The sequence below is a fragment of the Parathielavia appendiculata genome (genome assembly GCF_033297405.1).
Source record: "Parathielavia appendiculata strain CBS 731.68 unplaced genomic scaffold N657scaffold_1, whole genome shotgun sequence".
Classification (NCBI taxonomy): Eukaryota; Fungi; Ascomycota; class Sordariomycetes; order Sordariales; family Chaetomiaceae; genus Parathielavia; species Parathielavia appendiculata.
The window spans coordinates 4,347,583-4,366,661 of NW_026944220.1; the positions used below are offsets into that span (position 1 = coordinate 4,347,583).

General features: G+C 54.6%; 11 protein-coding genes across 11 annotated transcripts; 8 read left to right on the top strand and 3 right to left on the bottom strand.

The window, feature by feature from the left end:
- Window positions 1–238: 238 nt before the first annotated feature.
- Window positions 239–756, bottom strand: N657DRAFT_630443 (uncharacterized protein; the record flags this gene model as incomplete). The annotated part of the gene is made up of 2 exons (XM_062790978.1): window positions 239–376; window positions 421–756. The coding sequence occupies 2 exons, from the start codon at window positions 754–756 to the stop codon at window positions 239–241; spliced, it is 474 nt and encodes a 157-aa protein (XP_062653354.1).
- Window positions 757–1,860: 1,104 nt separating this feature from the next.
- On the top strand, window positions 1,861–3,282 carry N657DRAFT_668533 (uncharacterized protein). Its single transcript, XM_062795446.1, has 6 exons — window positions 1,861–2,173; window positions 2,249–2,336; window positions 2,379–2,558; window positions 2,624–2,816; window positions 2,875–2,988; window positions 3,064–3,282. The coding sequence occupies exons 1-6, from the start codon at window positions 2,142–2,144 to the stop codon at window positions 3,120–3,122; spliced, it is 666 nt and encodes a 221-aa protein (XP_062653355.1). The 5' UTR covers window positions 1,861–2,141; the 3' UTR covers window positions 3,123–3,282.
- A 419-nt stretch (window positions 3,283–3,701) lies between these two features.
- On the top strand, window positions 3,702–4,189 carry N657DRAFT_561365 (uncharacterized protein; the record flags this gene model as incomplete). The annotated part of the gene is made up of 2 exons (XM_062788058.1): window positions 3,702–4,062; window positions 4,110–4,189. Coding segments are annotated over 2 exons (441 nt in total), but the record flags the coding sequence as incomplete, so codon positions are not given.
- A 265-nt stretch (window positions 4,190–4,454) lies between these two features.
- On the top strand, window positions 4,455–5,583 carry N657DRAFT_697519 (uncharacterized protein). The gene is made up of 2 exons (XM_062797325.1): window positions 4,455–4,909; window positions 4,968–5,583. The coding sequence occupies exons 1-2, from the start codon at window positions 4,649–4,651 to the stop codon at window positions 5,283–5,285; spliced, it is 579 nt and encodes a 192-aa protein (XP_062653357.1). The 5' UTR covers window positions 4,455–4,648; the 3' UTR covers window positions 5,286–5,583.
- Window positions 5,584–5,680: 97 nt separating this feature from the next.
- N657DRAFT_652936 (uncharacterized protein) lies at window positions 5,681–6,281 on the top strand (the record flags this gene model as incomplete). The annotated part of the gene is made up of 3 exons (XM_062794352.1): window positions 5,681–5,940; window positions 6,003–6,144; window positions 6,183–6,281. The coding sequence occupies 3 exons, from the start codon at window positions 5,681–5,683 to the stop codon at window positions 6,279–6,281; spliced, it is 501 nt and encodes a 166-aa protein (XP_062653358.1).
- Window positions 6,282–6,625: 344 nt separating this feature from the next.
- On the bottom strand, window positions 6,626–10,541 carry N657DRAFT_587690 (Pkinase-domain-containing protein). Its single transcript, XM_062789823.1, has 4 exons — window positions 9,891–10,541; window positions 9,387–9,835; window positions 7,664–9,338; window positions 6,626–7,599 (listed from the first exon to the last, which is right to left on the bottom strand). The coding sequence occupies exons 1-4, from the start codon at window positions 10,203–10,205 to the stop codon at window positions 7,021–7,023; spliced, it is 3,018 nt and encodes a 1,005-aa protein (XP_062653359.1). The 5' UTR covers window positions 10,206–10,541; the 3' UTR covers window positions 6,626–7,020.
- Window positions 10,542–10,793: 252 nt separating this feature from the next.
- On the top strand, window positions 10,794–12,007 carry N657DRAFT_686890 (uncharacterized protein). The gene is made up of 2 exons (XM_062796855.1): window positions 10,794–11,031; window positions 11,096–12,007. Exons 1-2 carry the CDS (start codon window positions 10,966–10,968, stop codon window positions 11,684–11,686), a joined length of 657 nt encoding a protein of 218 aa, XP_062653360.1. The 5' UTR covers window positions 10,794–10,965; the 3' UTR covers window positions 11,687–12,007.
- Window positions 12,008–12,027: 20 nt separating this feature from the next.
- On the top strand, window positions 12,028–13,022 carry N657DRAFT_677188 (uncharacterized protein; the record flags this gene model as incomplete). Its single annotated transcript, XM_062795967.1, has 3 exons — window positions 12,028–12,148; window positions 12,202–12,442; window positions 12,536–13,022. 3 exons carry the CDS (start codon window positions 12,028–12,030, stop codon window positions 13,020–13,022), a joined length of 849 nt encoding a protein of 282 aa, XP_062653361.1.
- Window positions 13,023–13,440: 418 nt separating this feature from the next.
- N657DRAFT_85525 (uncharacterized protein) lies at window positions 13,441–14,467 on the bottom strand. The gene has a single exon (XM_062797560.1). The coding sequence runs from the start codon at window positions 14,383–14,385 to the stop codon at window positions 13,858–13,860; it is 528 nt and encodes a 175-aa protein (XP_062653362.1). The 5' UTR covers window positions 14,386–14,467; the 3' UTR covers window positions 13,441–13,857.
- A 3,036-nt stretch (window positions 14,468–17,503) lies between these two features.
- On the top strand, window positions 17,504–18,059 carry N657DRAFT_630448 (uncharacterized protein; the record flags this gene model as incomplete). Its single annotated transcript, XM_062790979.1, has 3 exons — window positions 17,504–17,561; window positions 17,629–17,945; window positions 18,000–18,059. 3 exons carry the CDS (start codon window positions 17,504–17,506, stop codon window positions 18,057–18,059), a joined length of 435 nt encoding a protein of 144 aa, XP_062653363.1.
- On the top strand, window positions 17,951–18,653 carry N657DRAFT_85601 (uncharacterized protein). Its single transcript, XM_062797562.1, has one exon. The coding sequence runs from the start codon at window positions 18,068–18,070 to the stop codon at window positions 18,545–18,547; it is 480 nt and encodes a 159-aa protein (XP_062653364.1). The 5' UTR covers window positions 17,951–18,067; the 3' UTR covers window positions 18,548–18,653.
- The last annotated feature ends 426 nt before the right edge of the window (window positions 18,654–19,079 follow it).

Consider the following 19,079-nt stretch of genomic DNA (forward strand, 5'->3'; position numbering starts at 1 on the left):
TTGGAAGAGGGCCTCTCCCAGATTGGCAGCGAACTTCTGGACTTCGTAGCACCTGAGTCGCTCACTGGATATTCCGCAAGATCAGCGACCTTTTTTTCCTGCTTCTGGAGTGAAAGACGCGGGAAAGATGATTGAGGCGGACAGGAGATCGTGTGGGGTGGTACACGAGCCAGCTGTCGGCGAAGAATCGATCCCCGAGCAGCATGTCGTTGAGCGTCCGAATCTCGGCAATACCAGGCTAGAATACCAGAATAGCTTTTCTGTAGGAAACATAGTCGGGGTCCACGGCAATCTTCGAAATAAGCTGGACGATCAGGTCATATTCGATCCGGTACTGGTCCATCTGAGCGAGCGTGTTTCGGATCCGTGCGGAATACTGTCTTAGTTCTTTGAGCAGTTCGGGCTTGGACGTCTGTCAACCTCCGGCTCGATATCGTCATCTAGCTCGGTCAGCTCCTCTTGGTTGCGCTGATCGACCGTGTAGCCTGTCAGCTTGATGGCATCCTCAAGGTATGCGACGCGGACGGGGAAAGTCCGTCCCGGGACAGTCAGGACGGGAGCGCCGCCAAGGTATTTGGAGAAGCGCTCAGGGTCGACTGTGGCCGACATAAGCACGACCTTCAAGCCCTTCCTCCGCAGCAGTGACTTTTTCAGCACAATGAGAAGGAAATCGCTGTCGATCGACAACTCGTGAACCTCGTTAAGCACCGGATGGGTTATCTCATCGACGTCGTTGGATCCTTCTAACATGCGCATGACGATTCTGGTCGTGGCGTAGACCAGTCGGGTTTCCCGCGTCGTGTTCAATTCGAGGCGGATTGAGTAGCCGACCAGTGAACGACTCGTGCCAAGGTCGCTACAACAGCCAACGAATGGACAGATAATAAGACTGCTCTAGAATGGCTACAGCATTTACCTCCTGAAAGGTCGAGGTGCAAGTAGCCCAGTCGGCCACATGACGACGCGTCTTCAACTACAAGGGATTAACCGCGCTCCCAGTCAGGTACCTCGACCCTGCCACGTCGGCAAGACCGCCGTTTTACCATTTCGTCGGCTAACCTCGAACATCAGGTTGAATGCGATGACTGACGGGTTCTGGCAGCGCCGTGCAACCAAGTCAGTTTGTGTTGACCTTCTTTCCAGTAAGAATTGTAGCCAAGGCGACTTACAAGTGTCCGAATCAGCTAAGAGATACTTGGAGTAGTCTCCAACCTTGTCCTAATGTTGACCTTCTTGGTGTCGAGTGCCAGCCCTGAGTTTTGTCAACGTTGATTCTTGAACTTTACGACTCGCACTTTACCTGAGAAGAAGCGGCCCAATAAACCTTCGCCAAGACATGGTGATAGTGTCAAGAATGGAGCGACAAAGACCCAGAAAAACATACAAAACCGGGATTCGCTGGTCGTCACCGACCCAACTACTAATCCGGCCCTTACTAGCTAAATTTCGAGTATGAAAAGCCCTTCTCCATGTCACAGTCGCTCTCTCGGTCACAAGCCCTGGTTCTGACGTGATCTAAATCGGCCCGGTTTGTGGACTCGTACCGTTCAAAGCAAGTTGAGAGTGAAGAAGAGGGTGCAACGGCCAAGATTAGGCATACCAAGGATCAGAAAATGGGTGCCTCTGTGCCTCTGTTAGTATAGTCCGTTTCAGAAAACGGTGAAGCCGGCTATACCGCAGGCTCATGCAGCAAGTGCGGCAAAGCGGCCAATCGAGCCCTGCCTTCAGGCGCAGCCTGCGGGCACAGCCCCGCCCTAGGCAGCTGGTGTCTCGCCCCACTAGGTTGCCTGCGAGCGCAACTCCAAGGACGCCAGGTCGAGTTCGAAAAAGACGCCCTGCAGCTCAAAATGCAGGATGGTAATTTGACGGCTAAGATAATTTTATGTTAAACAAGTCCCGAACTGGCATTCATGATAATGACGAACTGCAGACCATCTTGTGATCTGGTGTGATAAAGATTGTTATATGCAAGCCCCATGGCCAGCCGCGAGGATACGACGCCACGTCTGCTTAGCTCTCTGGTTGTCCTTCTGCACCTTTAAACAGCAAGTTATACATCCGTACTCACTGCCAACTTCTTTTGAGCTCGCTGCAAAGTAAGCTTCTCTTAAAACTACTTTGCAATATTAGCAATAAACACGATGAGTACCGCATTATCTCTTAGGCGCAGCAGGTGAGCGCGGCCCTCGCGTCAGTGGCACTTGCCACCTAGCAACTACTGATTCCATTTACCCTGCCCCATACGCAGTGACGATCTATGGAGCGACGCAATTGCGCAGCTTAATGAACAGCTGAGAAATATCATCGACTTCGACCGTCTGGAAAAGCGAGATATCGTTTTAGAGCTGCTTGAATAGGCAAATATAAGCATCCAGCAGTGCGAAGTCAGAGCCTTGACGTTTCCGAGGGGGAAGAGCGGCGAGAAGGTCATTGTCAGAGACGTGCTCAGCAAAGTAGTGAAATGGATTGATCACTTCAAGCAGATCGGAGACATTCCAGTACAGTATGATCCTGGCCACGCCGCTCTGCCGTGGGCAGGCGTTCGGTTTCTACTCGAGGTGGGTCTGCTGGGTGATTTCTAGGTGAGAAAGTTCGCGCTGATATACAGCAAATCGCCACCAAGGATGTCAAAACCTTCGCTTCCGTTGTCGAGCATATACCGTTGATAGCGGAGCTCATCTGTCGCAGTGCGCTTATTGAGGAACTGCTGCTGCGGTCCCTATCCACTACCGCGGACGAGCTGCGGCAAGCGCTGGTCCTCCTCTACGTGAGGGTAATGGACCATCTTGCTCGTGCAAGGGCGTACATTCTTCAGCGTACATCCAATTAGTGAACGCCCAGCTCTTAGAGATAATAAAGCTGACTCGTGTAAAGAGCGTATCTTGAAAAGTCTGTCTCTGGCAACCTCAGATCTCGACGAGTCCTTCAACGCCATCGACGGTGCCCAGGAAAATGTTGATCGGTGTTTTAATTTAGCAAGCGTTCAAGGTTAGCCACGTTCTTGCCACGTCTGTTGTCGTGTCTCTTTGCACCCTTGGTACTTTGCTAATGGGGACAACGCAGCCAACCTCGAGAGACATGGAGGCTCAAGAGTATCCTCGCAAAATTTCAGGCTCCACTGAACCGCTGGAGCGAGCAGTTGACGAAAATCACGGACGATCTTGACGGTGAGTTGCGGCTTCCAGCTTCGAGTCGGTCAGCTGACGACTCCCAGGAAAGAAGAGAACTGAGGTCCTACACTGGCTGTCTGCCGAGCCATACCTCCAACACCATGAACAAGCGAAGGAGGGTATGCTTGAGGGAACCGGGCAATGGCTTCTCTCGGACCCTGTCTTTTTGAAATGGAAGGAATAGAGTGCCTCCTCCATACTCTGGCTTCACGGCATTCCGGGGTCTGGTAAGAGCAAACTTGTGTAAGTGCCCGCGCTCGCCACATTACAGAGATCAAGAACCTAAATGAAGCTAGGTCTGCTGTCGTTGAAGACGCCCTGGAAGCATACCTGGATAACCGGGGTCACCAAAGTCCACCTCCAGCGTACTTATACTGCTTTCGCAACCCCGCTGAACCCGGACGCTCCGATCCCAAAAAAAACCTGGCAAGTATTGCTCGTCAGCTCTCTTGTTTGGGACCCGGCCGCCCACTACTCCCGCCGACAGTGGCAGAATTTAGAAAGCGCGAGAGAGAAGCCTTCGCCAACATATCACCACGGCTACAAGAGAGTCGGGATCTTATCTTACAGCTAGCCAAGCACTTCCCTGTGGTGATCATCGTAATAGATGCCCTCGACGAATGCAACCCAGCTACGCGGCGCCAATTCCTACACGCGATGGAGTCTATCCTTAGGGCTTGTTCCAGCTTCGTCAAGATATTCATCTCTAGTCGTAACGACCAAGACATCGTCTATAAGCTCCAGGATTACCCCAATCTTGAGCTGTCGTCAGACAGGAACCGGGGTGATTTCGCCAAGTTTGTTAAATCCGAGACGAGCTCTATATTCAACAGCGGAGCTATGCTGCAATATAGCACAAGCAAGGAAGAGCTACGGCAGAGAATTATCAGAGGTCACCAACGGTGCGCACGGCATATAAGCTTGTCCGGAACTAGTGAGGGTATGGTACTGAACAGCGCCGTGGCAGGTTCCGCTGGGCTACCTTGCAGCTGCAAGCTGTCGGAACGAAGCCGCCTTGATGGCTGCATTCAACGGACCTCAGTGGTTGATTGGTGCCAGCACTGCAACCCCTCTTCCTTACATACTTAGTCCTCTCCCATGCCCATCAACAGCATGGTCAATCAATCACTTTTACCACCTTAAAAATTCAATCCACTGCTTTGGCTGGGAATAGCTTCTTCCAGCGCATATCTCAGCGGTCGTCGCCCTGCAGGTTCCAACACAAACCTGGCCCAGAAAAACCTGCCTTTTCAACTGACGGGGTTGGTGATTGCTAGGAACTTTTCAGCGTGCACCAAAGTCAAAGGGCCCAAGTAAACACAATCACCTAACTATAACTAACCTTCAGTTACCTGATTAATAACGAAGTCACAATCTTGGGCGGAGAGAGCTCTGCGCCTTTTCATTCAGCTGCGCCTACTTACCTTGTCTTTACCAAGAAAGCCTTTTGGATTCTCGCTTTTGAAACAATATGAGAAATGAGATGGATGTGGACAGAATTGAGGAAGATCAGGACCGATGGGTCGCCGCCCTCGATGAGAACAATGTCGCCTTACTTCATTTATCGGGACGGTGACCGGTGTTCCATCTTCCAACCGCGCCTGCATGGCTCTTTCAATGTCTGTTTCTCTGCTGAGTTTGATTCACCCTTGGAACGATGGGCCATCCGAATTCCCATCCCAGCCACGCTTCCAGGGCCATGCTTGACGAAAGACGGAGATCGAAGTAGCCACAATGCGGTAACTGTCCTCCTTTCTCTCCACTTATGTGAGAGGTCGGGCTGATACCAACAGGCAGGTATGTGTCGGCCAAATCAACCATTCCCATTCCCAAAGTCCATGCCTACGCATTTTCATCCACGGGGCTGAACGGCCTGCGCTACACCATCATGGACTACCTCGACGGCCGCAGCCTGAGGGACCTGAAGTTCCAGTCCAGCGAGATCTTTGGCCTTATCAACTTTGCCTGGGCACACCAGACCCCGACGGGGTAGCACCTCTATCGACAGCTGGTAGACGTCTACGTCCAGCTTCGCCAGCTAGAGTTTCCCCGAATCGGATCCCTGGGATTCCCCTCTTGGGAACGGGAAGCATCGGTCTTGACTTGCAACCCTGAAGATATCTTTGTTTGCAATCTGCCGCTCTCGATAGACATGGCTACGCAGGAACTCGACGGCTTGGAGCCCGGCCTGATTTTTCCATCCAAGACAACCTTATCCACAGCCAAGGACTACGTTGACGGCCTGCTCTTGTTGGCCGATAATAAACTAGAGAAAGAGCCCGACCAGGGAATGGACGAGAAGGAACCCGCATCGATTCTGTACGCCGCTCAACATTTCAGACGCTTCGTCCAGGATGAGTGGCTGGGTCCTTCGGCGAATCAAGGGCTGTTTGTACTGAGTATAAGCCCACCCATCTTTGCTCGTCTCTTGGGCACCTGGTGTGCTCCTTACTACCTACATACTAACGTGGGTTGACTTCGCTCATCTAGTGCATTGAGACATTGATAATATGTTATGCAACATCTTGTTCGACCAGGACTACAACCAGGTCGGCGTCGTGGACTGGGAATGGAGCCGGCTTGTCCCAGCCCAGTTCATGGCGCTCCCAACATGGCTCCTTGCCTCGCAACTGGAGTGGGTAATGCTTGGTCCAATGAGTAAGGCCTACCTCACACAAGTCTCATATCTCCGAGCGGCGGTTCAAGAATGCGAGAAGGCGCTCGGCGTGCCACCGCTGCTCTCGACCGAGTGGGCGCCTCATGAGACGTGGTATGCGGATTTTACCCATTGCTCAAGAAGCGGCGACATGGCTGACACTCGTCACTTCGAAGGTGCCACACCACCATCGTCATCGGACTGAACTACCCAGGGCACATATACCTCGTGTACTGGAACCTCATATTTCGAAAACTGGTTTCCAGAATTTGCGGTGGTACTGACGAACAGCTCGATCAACAATACGAGAGTGAAATTGTTCCGCGTATCAATGCCTTCATGGCGGCTTCCTGGAGAGGAAGGTACGAGAACAACTGAATTATTTCGAGTCCGAGAAGGAACACTACGGCCACAAGACACCGCGAGGGATCATCGAGCGAGTTTACTGGTCTTAGTAAAGGGATTTCGAGGAGAACGGAAGGGAGAAGGGGATATGAACACGAGGCATCCGCGCTGCCCCCGGCTTAGTTAGACCAGCCAGGAGGGAGCCCGTCCAAAGTGCTTGTTCCGCCCTGGTTGTTTCTTCTTGGAGATGCAACCCCGCTGATCTGGGTGTGTCACGTTACCCTCGTGTGCGTGAGCCATTGCGCGTTTAATCTTTTACCCATCTTCATCCACCAGACAGCCTTCACGGCATCCAAGACAGACATCCCGTGGAGGGTGAGAGACTCTCTCAACTGCTGGCAATAACAGACGAGGACGACGCCACTATCACCCAGCTGACCTCAGTCAAACGGCAAGCCATCAAAGCGTTTAGTCCATACACAAGTATTACTATGAATGCCGTTATGCACATCAACAACTGAAATGAACAGAAAACGAGCAGGTCAAGCTGAGCTCGCTCCAACCCCTCCACCGTCCTCCCATGTCCCTCAATACCTAACCAACCTCACCTACTTCCCTCTGTCTCAAATACCACACACCCGGTCAGTCTAAAGAAGTAGCCTCAACAGAGGAAGAGCAAAAGAAAGAGAGGAACCGTCCCGTCGTAGCATGCCACCGACCCGTACACCCCAGCCCTGCCAACGCCGCCGCGCCAAACAACAGATCCACCGCCTCAACACCAAAACACTCACAACCCGCCATTTTTCCTGCCACTGTCCTCCTACAGAGAAAGACCCGACAGTGTACCGCCTACCGCCTCCGCTCATCCACATCCGCCCCCAAAACCCCAGGCCTCCGGGGGTCCACCATGGCCGCGACCCTCTCGTCCCCCCTCCTCGCCCCAATCGTGACCCACACGTGCTTGGCCGGTATCTGCACGCCGCCCCTCGTCTCCCTCATGCCCGTCCACATCAGCCTCCCCACCCTGGAAAAATCGCTGTTGCCCAGGCCGCCGTTGGCGTTCCACTCGCGCACCACGTCCCTTATAAACTCAATCTTCTGCCGGAACTGGTTCGCCGCGGGAATGCCCTGCAGTTCCGGGCTGATCTGGGGTCTGGTGCGCCGGGCGGTGGTGGATGATGACGTCGTGGTGGTGGTGGTGGTGGTGCTAGCACTCCTGCCGCTACCGCTGCTGCTTCCGGAAGGGTGCTTGGCGAAGTTGAGGAGGGTCTGTAACGGGTAGGAGAGGACGGCGCGGTCGTCGAGTGCCGATTCAGCGAGGGAGCCCGTCTCGGCGAGGGTCCTCGCTGCTGATTGTGGCAGGTGCCAGAAGTGGCACCACGTTCCCGACGCGTCGAGGACGATTTTGGTGTGGTCGGGGAAATTGAACTGGGAGGATCGGGGTTAGTAAGGACGGAAAGGTAGAGAAATATGGGGAGATGCAAAAGCTTACCTGCATGTGTCCGTCGGCAAACATCCAGCAGCCGACGTCGCCAAAGCGCTGATAGAAGGTGACCACATCGGCGGGAGGCACTGTGGGATCGGTAATGGTGGGTACCCGGATGGCCGCCTCTTCCGTCTGCCCTGGGCTCTCCATCTCCCGCCCGTACGCGATCATGTAGTTGGCAAACTTCTTCCACAACACAATCCTTTCCCGCTTGCGGTGGTCATATATATCCCTTCCAGCAGACAACTTGCCCACCGTGCCATCTGTATTGACCGGCAGAATGAAGTTCTCCGGAGCCACCCGGACGCGCGAGATACCGCTTTCGCCGTTGTTCTCGTAGAAGTAGATCCCCTCCTTCATGGGAACAATCTGGTGGCGCGCGCTGTAGCTCGGATCTTCTTTGCGCATGCAGTGCCGCTCGGCATCGTGAACCAGCAAACATGCGGGGGGTAACATGCCCGGGTTCGGCCCGTCCGGCGACGGGATGCTGCGGAGAATGCACCCAACGCTTCCGTCGTTCAGAACATAGCCCAGGCCAAACTTGTTGGTGTAGTCGACCCATTTTACCACGATATGCGGCGCGGGCGGCGTCTTGTCCCTCGGTGACACAAGCGCCATGGTGCGGGAATTGAGCGCCCTCTCAAGCTCGGCCTGCAGCTTCCGGAGTCGCTCGAGCACGACATCGGGCTCCGTGCCGGGGACTGTTTCTTGGTACTCGGACGGGCTGAAAAGAGATAGCCTCTCCTCCTGCCGCTTCTCTCGCGTAGAATCCGACCCCCTAGGTGGACGGGCAGCGTCATCCGAGCCAATAACAGGCTGGCTCCTCGTCGACGCGATCTGGCTGCGAAGGCTGCGAGTTGTCGTCCTTGAGACGGGGGTGGCCTCGTCTGAGGGTTGTTCAGGAGGAACAGACGGCTCCTTGGTAGGGCGTGGTCGCAGAGCGACGGTCCTTGAAGCAGGTTCCGTGACGGTTTTAGATCGTGACACGCCCGTAGTAGCTGTCGGCCTGTGCTGGGCTCTCTGCTGGGCAGCAAAGCTTTGTGGTGGCGCCCGCAGCAAGCCGGACGATATCTTTTGTGTCTGCGTACTCTCTTTCAGACTCGTGCGCTCATCACTGCTGTCAGGAAGCTGGGATGATTGCTTTGACAAACGTTGTGTTGCAATTCGCTCCATGATTTTCTTCTGCTCATTCTTGATCTCATCAAAGGGCCGGTAGACGATGCCCTCGGCGAGTGGAATGATTGGGGTCAGACCATTCTGCTCTTCTTCGGCCATTTCTCGCCAGATGTTTCGAAAAACCAGTTGCGACTGGCAGTAGGGTCCGACACCACAGTCGCGGCACATCTCCTGGACATTCCGAAGGTTCGCTGATTGGGTCTGTGAGTTCAGCGGCTCGTAGAAGGCAGGATTCTCGGGCGCGAGTTCCCGCAGCTTGTAGTTGATGTCGGAGGCTACGGGCATGTACCCGGACGTGAAGAAGGGGTGGGCGACAATCGTGTCAGGGTCGGGCCTCCTGTCGGCGTCCTGGAGCATGGTGGCAACAAGTTCTTTGGCTTCCTGGCTAATGTACTTTTGCGAGTTCTCAGATGACGGCCATTCGTAGTCACGGTCCTTCGCGCGGCGATAGATCTCGTCGGTGGTCGATGATTGGAAGGGTGGTTTCGAAGTGAGCATCGCAAACCTGGTCATCATCAGTTTTGGCTCTGTCGCGAGACAGGCAAGAACTTACACAATGATACCCAAACTCCAGATATCCACCATGTGATCGTGGCCTTTCTTGCCCTTCTCCAGGATTTCCGGGGCGATGTAGTTTGGCGTGCCACACAACGTCGTCCGCCGCATGACCTGCATGTCCTTGCCTGTGAGCAGCAGAGCGGCGAGGCCAAAATCCCCAATTTTCGCGTTCATGTACTTGTCGAGAAAGATGTTGCCCATCTTGAGATCTCTGTGAATGATTCCTTTTGCGTGCATATATTTGATGGCGCCCGCGATCTGGACCGTGTAAAAGCGTACCTCGGGCTCGGTCAGGCCCTTGCGGCGCTTCACCATGTCCATCAGGGAGCCGTTCGGGCACAACTCCAGTACCAAGTAGGTGCAACTCTCGAAGGTGAAGGCGCGGTGGAACTGAACGATGTTTTGGTGGCGCATCTTGGAGTGAATTTGCAGTTCTGTTTGGAACTGGAAGGGTCCTGTTAGTTCAAAAAATGTAGTCACGGGCCACTGGAAAGCAAACCTTCTGTTCCATCTTGGCGGGCATCTGGCTCTTGACGATCTTCAGGGCGACTCGCTTGGATTGCCCCGCTGCCTTGCCCTCATAGCAGATGGCGAACCCGCCCTTGCCCAGCAATTTTCCAACCTGGTACACAACCCCATCCTTCCGGTCGGCGCTTGGCGGTTCGACGACATTATTCGGGGGTGGAGGGGGGTGCTCCTTGTCCTTGGTCGTCTTGAGCTGGGCCGCAGTCTTTGTCTTTAGCTCGTGCACTCGAGGAAGCCGTTGGGCATTAGCATCCCGGGGGGACAACGCCTCCATGTCGACACCCTTCATGCCCGTCTTAGTAAGATGACCGATTGACGCGAATACACAGGGCCTGGCTTGTGACGGCGTTAATGTACTGGACCCTCAATGTCTTCCGTCGGTCATATGTCAGTGTTGGCTGGATCTTGAAGAGAAGAGCTGCACTCCGAGCGACACGAACACAGCTCACAATCAACTGACGGCCTGTTCATACAGAGAGAGCAGTAGGGTTGCCGGACTGGCGATGCACAAACAGGAGTCGATCCTGATTATGGGTGCGAGCGTGGAGACAGCAACGGGATATTTGGCAACGAAATCCAGCCGCGATGGTGCCGAATACCGTGTCGTGTGTCGCGTGGATTTGCTTTGTCAAAACTCGGGAGGACCAAGAATCCACCGCCCAGAATGCAGTGTTGTGCCTCCGTGTGTTGCCAGGGCAACCAGCACCGAGGCTTGCAGGGGTATGAATTAAGCTTCCGTGACCCGCCAGGAACCGGGATCTGCTGCAGCACCATTGGCTGTCGTTGACGACCGCTCCGAGCTCCGCCAAAGCCGAGAATGACTCCATCCAGCAATTGCCACAGCCGACACTGCCTTGAATTGGTAAGTTGGCTTGACGTCGACCATGAATAAGCATGCCGCCCTGGGCCGGTCAACACGAATCACTCCGAATTGAACATCCGCCCGCTTGACATATAGCCAGCGAGTAGCGCGACTCTCCATCACGACCTTCCCGTGTGCTCCGACGACAACGAGAGTTGGCTGGTACAGAAGCAGGGCACCCATCGTCATGGTGCCATTACCACTATTCAAGCTCGCTGCGCTGTTTGTGCGGCACGTATCCAAATACGGCGCGGTTCGTTTCCTCCCGCATTGGATGTTGAATCATGCAGCCCGCTAATTCACCATGCTGCCTGCAGAACCACATCAAACATCAAGCCCATGAACACCCACGATTCCGAGCCTTTGCCGCCCGGTATGGCCAGATCATACATCAGATCAACATGCGATTGTCAGTTGCCCTGCTGCGGAACTCAACTGCCGAGCAAAGAGCGAAAGAGAAGGTCGAGATACCCACAGTAAAGACAGAGGAACAAGTCAAAAAGGAAGAGGAGCTCCGAGCCAAGTACGGCACGACGGCGCGGGAATCACACCCGGCCAAGGAGACCCCCCGGAGTGTGTGGAGACGCAAATTTCGGCCGCTGCCCGAGGCCAAGGCGGTCGACCTCTTCGCCGACGTTATCGGGGATGCGTTTATCCTCGGGGTAGCCGGGGGGCTGATCACGTACGAGTACTGGAAGTCTTCGCAGAAGCCTGATAAGAACAAGGAGCTGATTGAGGAGCTCCAACGGCGGATGGAGGAGCTGAGGATAAAAGAGGAGGAGCTGGCAGCGGTGGAGAAGATGCAAGAAGAACGGGTCCGCTTGATCGAGGACGCCTTGAGGGCGTTTAAGGATCCGAAAACCAAACGGCCGCTTCTGCCTACACCAACAGCACCAGCACCTGCCTGAGAAGCTGGAGAGGAGCTGGAGAGCAGGATCCTCAGAGTTGGCCAATCCAGAAAAACCTGTTCCGGACCGAGTCTTGGGGGCACAGCAGCTTGTCTTTTGGCTGCGGCGTGCTCATCTTGTACGATGATGTAACAATCTCAGGCAGAACTAAACCTGCAGTGGTGCTTGGAGGTGCAATGTAAGTTAGTGAGGAAGGCGCGAGGGGCCTCTTGCCACCGACGCGGACCCGAAAACCTTCTCGGAAGCGAAGACAACCTGGATAGAAGCGATACCCTCTGAGTTGTTGATAGACCGTCAAATTCCTCTCACATTCACCTTCTTTCACTCAGGGTCTGTACATGATGGAAACTTTGCACGACGAGTATGCACCGGTGAACCTCGTCTGCTCAAGCCTGAGGCAGCATCCAGTGTGGGCTTCTGCCGTTACTCACCTCCTACAGACCGACGGAAGACGATGGAAGGGTAGGACACTCACCAAGGGAGCAAGAATCGATCAGACACTGATATCGGTTCAGAAGCCCACCTGGTGACGCATGACATTGCCCTGAGCATATTAGACCCGCACACGGAACGCTATGAAATATTCCGCCTCCTCTTGATCTCATCAGCAGACATCAACAACCCGCAAATCCTCTCCCGAATCCAGCACCTTAGCCAACTCGACGCGACCAACACTGCCCTCGTCTTCCTCCTCCAACCTCACGATACAGAAGAAGGCCCACCCGCCATGCAAGCCTTCATGGAGCTTCACATCAGGTACCGCCCATCACCTCCCCTGGATAGACCACAAGCTGCGCGCTTCCACCGCGTGACGACTTACTGACCTTATATGCACTGTCCACAACACAGACTCACAGCAACCCAACAATACCTCCCAATCATCCCTTTGTCCACGCTCCCAGACCTACCGACCGCCCTCCAGGCCTTCCAGTCCTCGCTTGCCGCCTCCCGAGCACACCACCGCACGCGGCTGCCAACGGCGGCAGTCGACGCGGCAAGGGACATTCTGCCTTTTTGTGCCATCGCCTACAACACCACCACCAACAACAACAACAGCAGCAGCAGCAGCACAGGCACGCACAACACAGTCATCTCTGGCCGCAGCAGCGGTCGCATGAAGAACGATGAGGGTACTAAGTCCGCCGCGCTGTCGCGTCAGGCAGTGGAGTCTCTCAGTCAGGGGTTCTTCAGCTTCAGGGAGTTAGTTCAGGGTATTAGCACTGCGGAGGGCCAGAGTGGGGTGAGGATGGCGGTTGGAGACGCCGAGGGGGAAGGCATGGTTGCGTTTTGGGGGTGGGAGTTTGAGGTTGGTGGTGGTACTACTTCTACGGGCTGACTACCGGTTGACTACCTGGCGTGTTGGGGAACGCACCAGTTGCTAGGATGTGTCGGGTGGAGCTCGGTGATTGCGCGAAGGCATGGTGTTGGTTTGTCTGTCTGTCTGTTGTTGACTCTGCTCGTCCGGCTGTGTTGGAAGGGGTAGAGGCCGGTAACTTCTTCTGTGCTGACAATTGCGGGTACGGTGTCTGGCTGTGATGGGGAGGGGTGGACGGCGACAAGGGCGGTTCGTGTGTGTTGTGATGGAGGGATGAACTGTTGTGGTGGGTTTGTGATGCGGGCTGGAGTTTCTGGAGTCTAGACCAAGACCGAGAATAGCTTCCTGAGCATGCATTGCCATGTGCATGGAAGCAAAGCGCCCTGCATGAGTGATGGCCGAGCTGGGATCCTGTGATACCGGCCGTTGAACCCTTTTGGTTGGCTGCATGGCGAGTCTTGAGAGCTAAGGCTGGAGTGGAGGATTATGTAGCCTCCACCAAGATGGACGTGATATGCCTGCGTCTGCAGATCAGATCACGGTCGTTTGGCAGACATACCCAATGGCAGGGCTGAATTGAATGTCGAGATAGGTCCTCATCCTATCACACGTATTGTATCTCCTCGTTGCGAATTGCGGGATATCGAGGCTATTGAGGTTAGGGGCTCAAAACTGATATATCGAGTGAAGGATCTATCTCAGCAGTATGGGGCCCAGTTAAGCCAGTGGTTGGCCTTTGCCATCCCTGTAGATTAGTCTTCACATAATGACACCACTTGCTGTTGCCCATGCTACTGGCCTTGCAGGAGAAGCTCTAACTGATGCCACACGCCGCCAGGTGAGCGCCATCTTAGAATTAGCAAGGGCCACAAATGTTGTTGGCATTCGTTGAGCCCAGCAGGCTGAGGAGAGCTCTACCGAGTTCATATCCCAATGCGCATGAGCCCTGGGGCTGCCGCCTAGCTTCGGGGTGCACTCGAGAGGCCGGGTCTCTATGTGGAAACAGCTGGTAAGTTGAAGTACTCCAGAGCGGGGCGAATCTAGCGGCAGTCAGAACGCTGCTCGCCAAACAAGTGCAGGTTGCAGCGGTGAGCGTGGGGACGAGGCCCAAAATAACCTGGTGCAGCTCCTTCCAAGTAGAGCTGCATTGTGATGAGGTCGACCCAGCTTGGCAAGTACCTACTCTGGGGACGCTGATAAGGAACTCACCAGCATTGGCATCATTGGCGTCACGAATAGTGGTGTGACAAGTGCGGGCAATCCCTTCCTCAACTTCGTCCTCGGAACTTTGGCCGGACACGTGAAGCACATGGAGGTCTGGGCTCGATGCGAAGGCTCGGTTGTAGCAGCCGGAGGAATTGTGATAACAAAAATAGCCTGGCATTCGAGTGACGTACGTGCATGTGCATTGCTGCCGAGCTAGCAACCCTGAAGAGGAAAAGCCGAGCGGAATGAGGAACCCGACTGGCAAAATATCATTGGGCAACAGACAAGGTGAGTCTGGAGTCTGATTGGGCTGACATTGGCACCAAGACCAGTCAATCGCTCGAGTGTTTGTCGATTCGATCCTTTATTGAAGTCACGAGCAAGAACGCAAGAGAAGTCGATGTGCATATGCGAGCACAGCGGAGGCTAGGAACGGCTAATACCAACATCTGCGATTCCCCTCTGTCTTGGAAACAGAAGAGTATGGTTACGTGTAAGTTACGTAGCAGATACAAATATCGGTACCTTAAGCGCTCAGAAAATCGGGAATTGCCTCCCTGCAAAAACCTTGTCTGCAAGCGTCCGCAAGGGTTGTGAAGGGTTGATTTGCGGGTGAGGCAATTCCGGACTTCACCAGCGCTTACGGTATATCAAATCTAAAATGGCCATCATCAAGGAGAATTCCTCATCGCTTACCTGTAAGTCGATGTTCAGGGTCCAAATTGCCGAATCGGTTGGTGGCGATATTGGATGATGAGATGGATCGGACTCGGACGTGTCAACCCGTTCCCCACGTGGCTTCTCAAGAGATCTCAACGTCCAGAGACGACACATCCCAGATCTTGTCCAACGCCGGCCGAATTGGGAACTGAGCGACAAGCGCCGTGTGAATAACCTGATGAGTGCGCGCCGTGGGAACAAATGCAGCATCGTCGCCACCGCTCAACCTAAGGTGGTGGCAGTACTGTGGGTCCGCCTGATCAAGCCTTAAACGTTCCATAACCTATCGCCCCCGTCTACTCTCAAACGGCTTGTGCTTCAGCAGGCTACCAGATTCGCCGGTCCCGGTTGCGGAGTCTCCTGTGGCTAGTCAGAGGCTACGAGAGGTGGAGGTGAGGCAATATCATGTTTCTCTCCCAGCATGAAATCTTGATGGAAACCATGCTGCCGATGCTCGGCTGTCCTGAGTCAAGCAGATTGAATTGAGGTGGCGGGAACCTGAAGCCGCAACAATTGGCCGCCCTCTCACTCAAATGGCTCGGCACTCCAGCAAAGAGCTACTAAAATAAAGCTCAATAGTGCCGTTCTCCTTGCCCAATACATTACACTTGTGATGCGCTCGACAGTCAACCTCTCAGCGCTAGGCAGTATTCGGGCTTTCTTGTCACTTGCCGCCGGTGAAGCGCAGAGGGGTTACAGGTCGATACTTTCTCTTGGCTGAAGCGGAACTGCTACCCAAGACATGCATGGACCCCGGTTCCTGACGCAGACAGAGAGCGGGTTGTCACCTGATTGGCTAAACCCGCTCTGTAACCGCCCTCGGCACACCCAATCACACCACACAGGGCAGCCCAGAGCTGCTGTCCCAGTTTTCCTCGCCATGCTCGCATCGCCGAACGCCCCCAAAATCACCGTCTTCTCTTCCCAGAGCCCAAGTGAGCTTTGGATATCCGCCCGATTGGAACCGGCTGAGGTATTAAAGACAATTGTCAATTTCGCCCTCCTCCCACTCGCTTTAAAGAGGCCCTGAATCGGGCGGGAAAGGTGGAAATACCGAGAAATAAGCAGTGGTCACTGACCATGGACCGCGGCCGGCGGCATCAAGCGAGGTAACGCAGCCCGCATCTTACCGCCCGTAGTCTGGGCAGGCGGTCGAGCTTGCCAGAGAGAGGACAACTCGTTCATCAGACAGCATAGCCAAATTAGGTTTCTGCCCGTCCAGCGCTAGGTGACGGGGAGGGGTGGGAGCCTTTGGGCTTTTCTGCTTCACGAGGCGCCGCCATCGATTGCTGCCATGCGGGGACTGGCTTTCCGAGTCACCGGCGCGAAGACGCAGGCGGTCTCGGCCGTGGCTGATTCTGCCCATGAGACAGCAGATGGTTCCATCCTGGTTTCTCTGCTGCTGGGAGCATCCTATTTCTATCTGTTTTCCATGAGACAACTTGCCTCCCAGAATCACGGAGGTACGGATAACGTGGTTTAGCTGTCTGGCTTTGTCCCCTGCCGCTCCCCACCCCTCCTATGACAAGGGGGCGTGGGAAAAGTTCCGCAAGACTCCACCTTGACTTACACACCCACGCAGTCGCCTTCGGGACAAGGCGCGCATTTTGATGTTCTGGGCTGCAGACAGACCCTGTCGCTTCTTAAACTCGCAGCGTCCCAGATGTCTGGCGATCATGTTGTCCGTCCCCGCTCCGTCCATCCATTACATACATGCCCAAACGCCCCCTTCGCCTCATACCTCCCCCTTGGTAACAGCGAGCTTGTCTGATCTCCATCGCGACTCAATGCGAGAACTACCCGGGCTCTGACCAACGAGACACCCTACCGCAGTCACGAACTTGCAGGGCTTAACGAGATTCCCATCCGGCTCAAAAATTGTCTCCTCTGGCATACCCATGGGCGCATAGCCCTGGATCCGAAGAAACGGCCCACTGGTCTGGGACGCCCGTCAATGCTCGCCCATATGCCTGCTGTCGAGATAGATCAGATTGCCCGGACCTGGATTTCCCACGAACACCTACCGGCATCAGCCCTGACACCCGAGACAGGCACGCCCCCCCGGTTGCTCATCTGACACCCGGGCTTGCGGGCTCCGGTGCAAGCCCTTCAGGGCGAGTGCCATATTTCCCGTCCATCTGTTGGCCGGGGCGGAGGATTCCATTATCAACTCAACACCGCCCACCCAACACCGCCCCGCTGGCCGTGGCCGTCTCGGGATCCTCTCCGCCTCTCCTGCCTTCTCTCCTTCTTTGCCGCCGCTGGTCGATAGCCCTCTTTCATATCGATCTTTTTTTTCTGCATCCTGGTCCGCCAGGCAGCCAGTCAACCCGCAGGTCCGGAACCGCGCCTCTCTTTCGAGCTATTACGCTGTATTATTGTTTATTTTCCCTGCGGCAATCTGTCCCCTCGGCGCTTCGAACCGCCCAGTGAAGGGGATCCGTGATAATCCAGGACGAGGAGGATTCCAGCGTGTTGTGGACACGGCAAGAGAGAGGGACTTTTGGGCAAATTTCTGGCTACTAAGAGGACTGTTGGGAACCGCCTGATCAGACCATTGCGTGCCTGCCAGAAACATGGGAAGGCTTATCAAGAATCATTGGGCGAGGCTCATCATCCTGGCGGCAGCAACCTGTAGGTGACCCTGGAGGTGTTTTTCACGGACGATGTGCGGGACCCAAAAGCTGACACCAAGTTCCAGACCAAGTCGCGGCCGCAGTGGAAGGGTTCTTTTGGCCCAAGATATTCTGGGACTTCATGACCAAAACGCTCGATCCGGCCGTCAAACCGATACCGGTCCTTCAGACCGTCAATCTCGTCTTTGGCCTAATCCTCCTGGCATGGGAGTGGCCACTGAACTTCCTCGCCGGCTCTAGCCTCCACCGAAGCCTCGAAGCGCGCCTCGTCTTTCTCCCGCTCACCGCCCTCGCCGCCGTATTGATGTACCAGGGCACGAATGCCGCCATCTACCAGGTCATCGGCTTGGGAGTCTACTTTTGGGCATATAGTGAAGGAGAGGTACGTTCTTCGACTCCGCATGCCTTGCCATGGAACATCGCTGACGGGAAACAGATGATTTGCGCGAAGCCGTGGACGCTCCCGCAACGGACGCCGCGAAATGGTCGGGTCTAAACGGCTGCATGTTTATCTTCTTGCACGTGTGTGAATACACCTGGCCTCTAAATACCTCCTGGTCCGCTCTCCCGTTACCTCGGTATCCGTTTATCTCTTCAGTCCGACTTGCTATTGATTCTCGAAGTCAAAGCCACACCGAGTGTCTTGCGAGCGTCCCTGGAGACGAGCATGGGCCTGAGTCGGAGAAGGAGAAAACCGAACCGGTACATATTGCATCAACAGCCCGAACATACGCATCCGCGTCTCAGGCGCCACCTGAAGTGGCCTTAACTTTTCGTGTTCTTGCTTCCATATCTCTCATACACCATCATTTTTTTTATTTATTCCTGCATGGACACGTTTCACCTTGTTCCCTGAACAGGTGGGGAGAGGATGAGGCGGTGACAAGCATAGCGAGCATGGCGTTCTGTGTGTTATTTGTGTGCCAAGAGAGGGGAAGTCACCTTACGAAGCAAACACCAAGAAATCTCAAAGAAATCGGTTAGCCGTACTCCGGGACGACCATGGGAAGGAGCTGTTGAGGAGAGATCGGAGATACCATTTGTGGCAATGGTCCTAGGAGCGCGAGTCCTGCTAAGAGATTTCGGCGGCCTTGTTACGACGTGGCCAGCAGCATAGCCGTAAGGCTTGTGTATACCACAGTAATTAAAATACACTCAAAAGCATCTCTCGTTCATCCGTGTCATTTGATGGACTTTTCAAGAACCCCAAGACCAAAACCAGCGGAGATCGATATAACTTGCAGTCTGGAACCCAGAAGTCTTGAAACCAAAACCAGTCTGAAACCGGAACTCGGTCGGACAGAGCACAACATCAAGCACCCCATAATAATGAACATTACTAGTATCCCCCATACGGACCGCTATCCAAGTTATCATGCTACCTAGTAGGGCCTGAGTAACTACTGGAAGGCAACCATCGGTGCAACGGCCATATTGCACAGGCATAAGTACGGGGTATACTATCTTCAGCATCACCTCCTGTTCGACAAGGTACACACCAAGTTGTATACAAGAG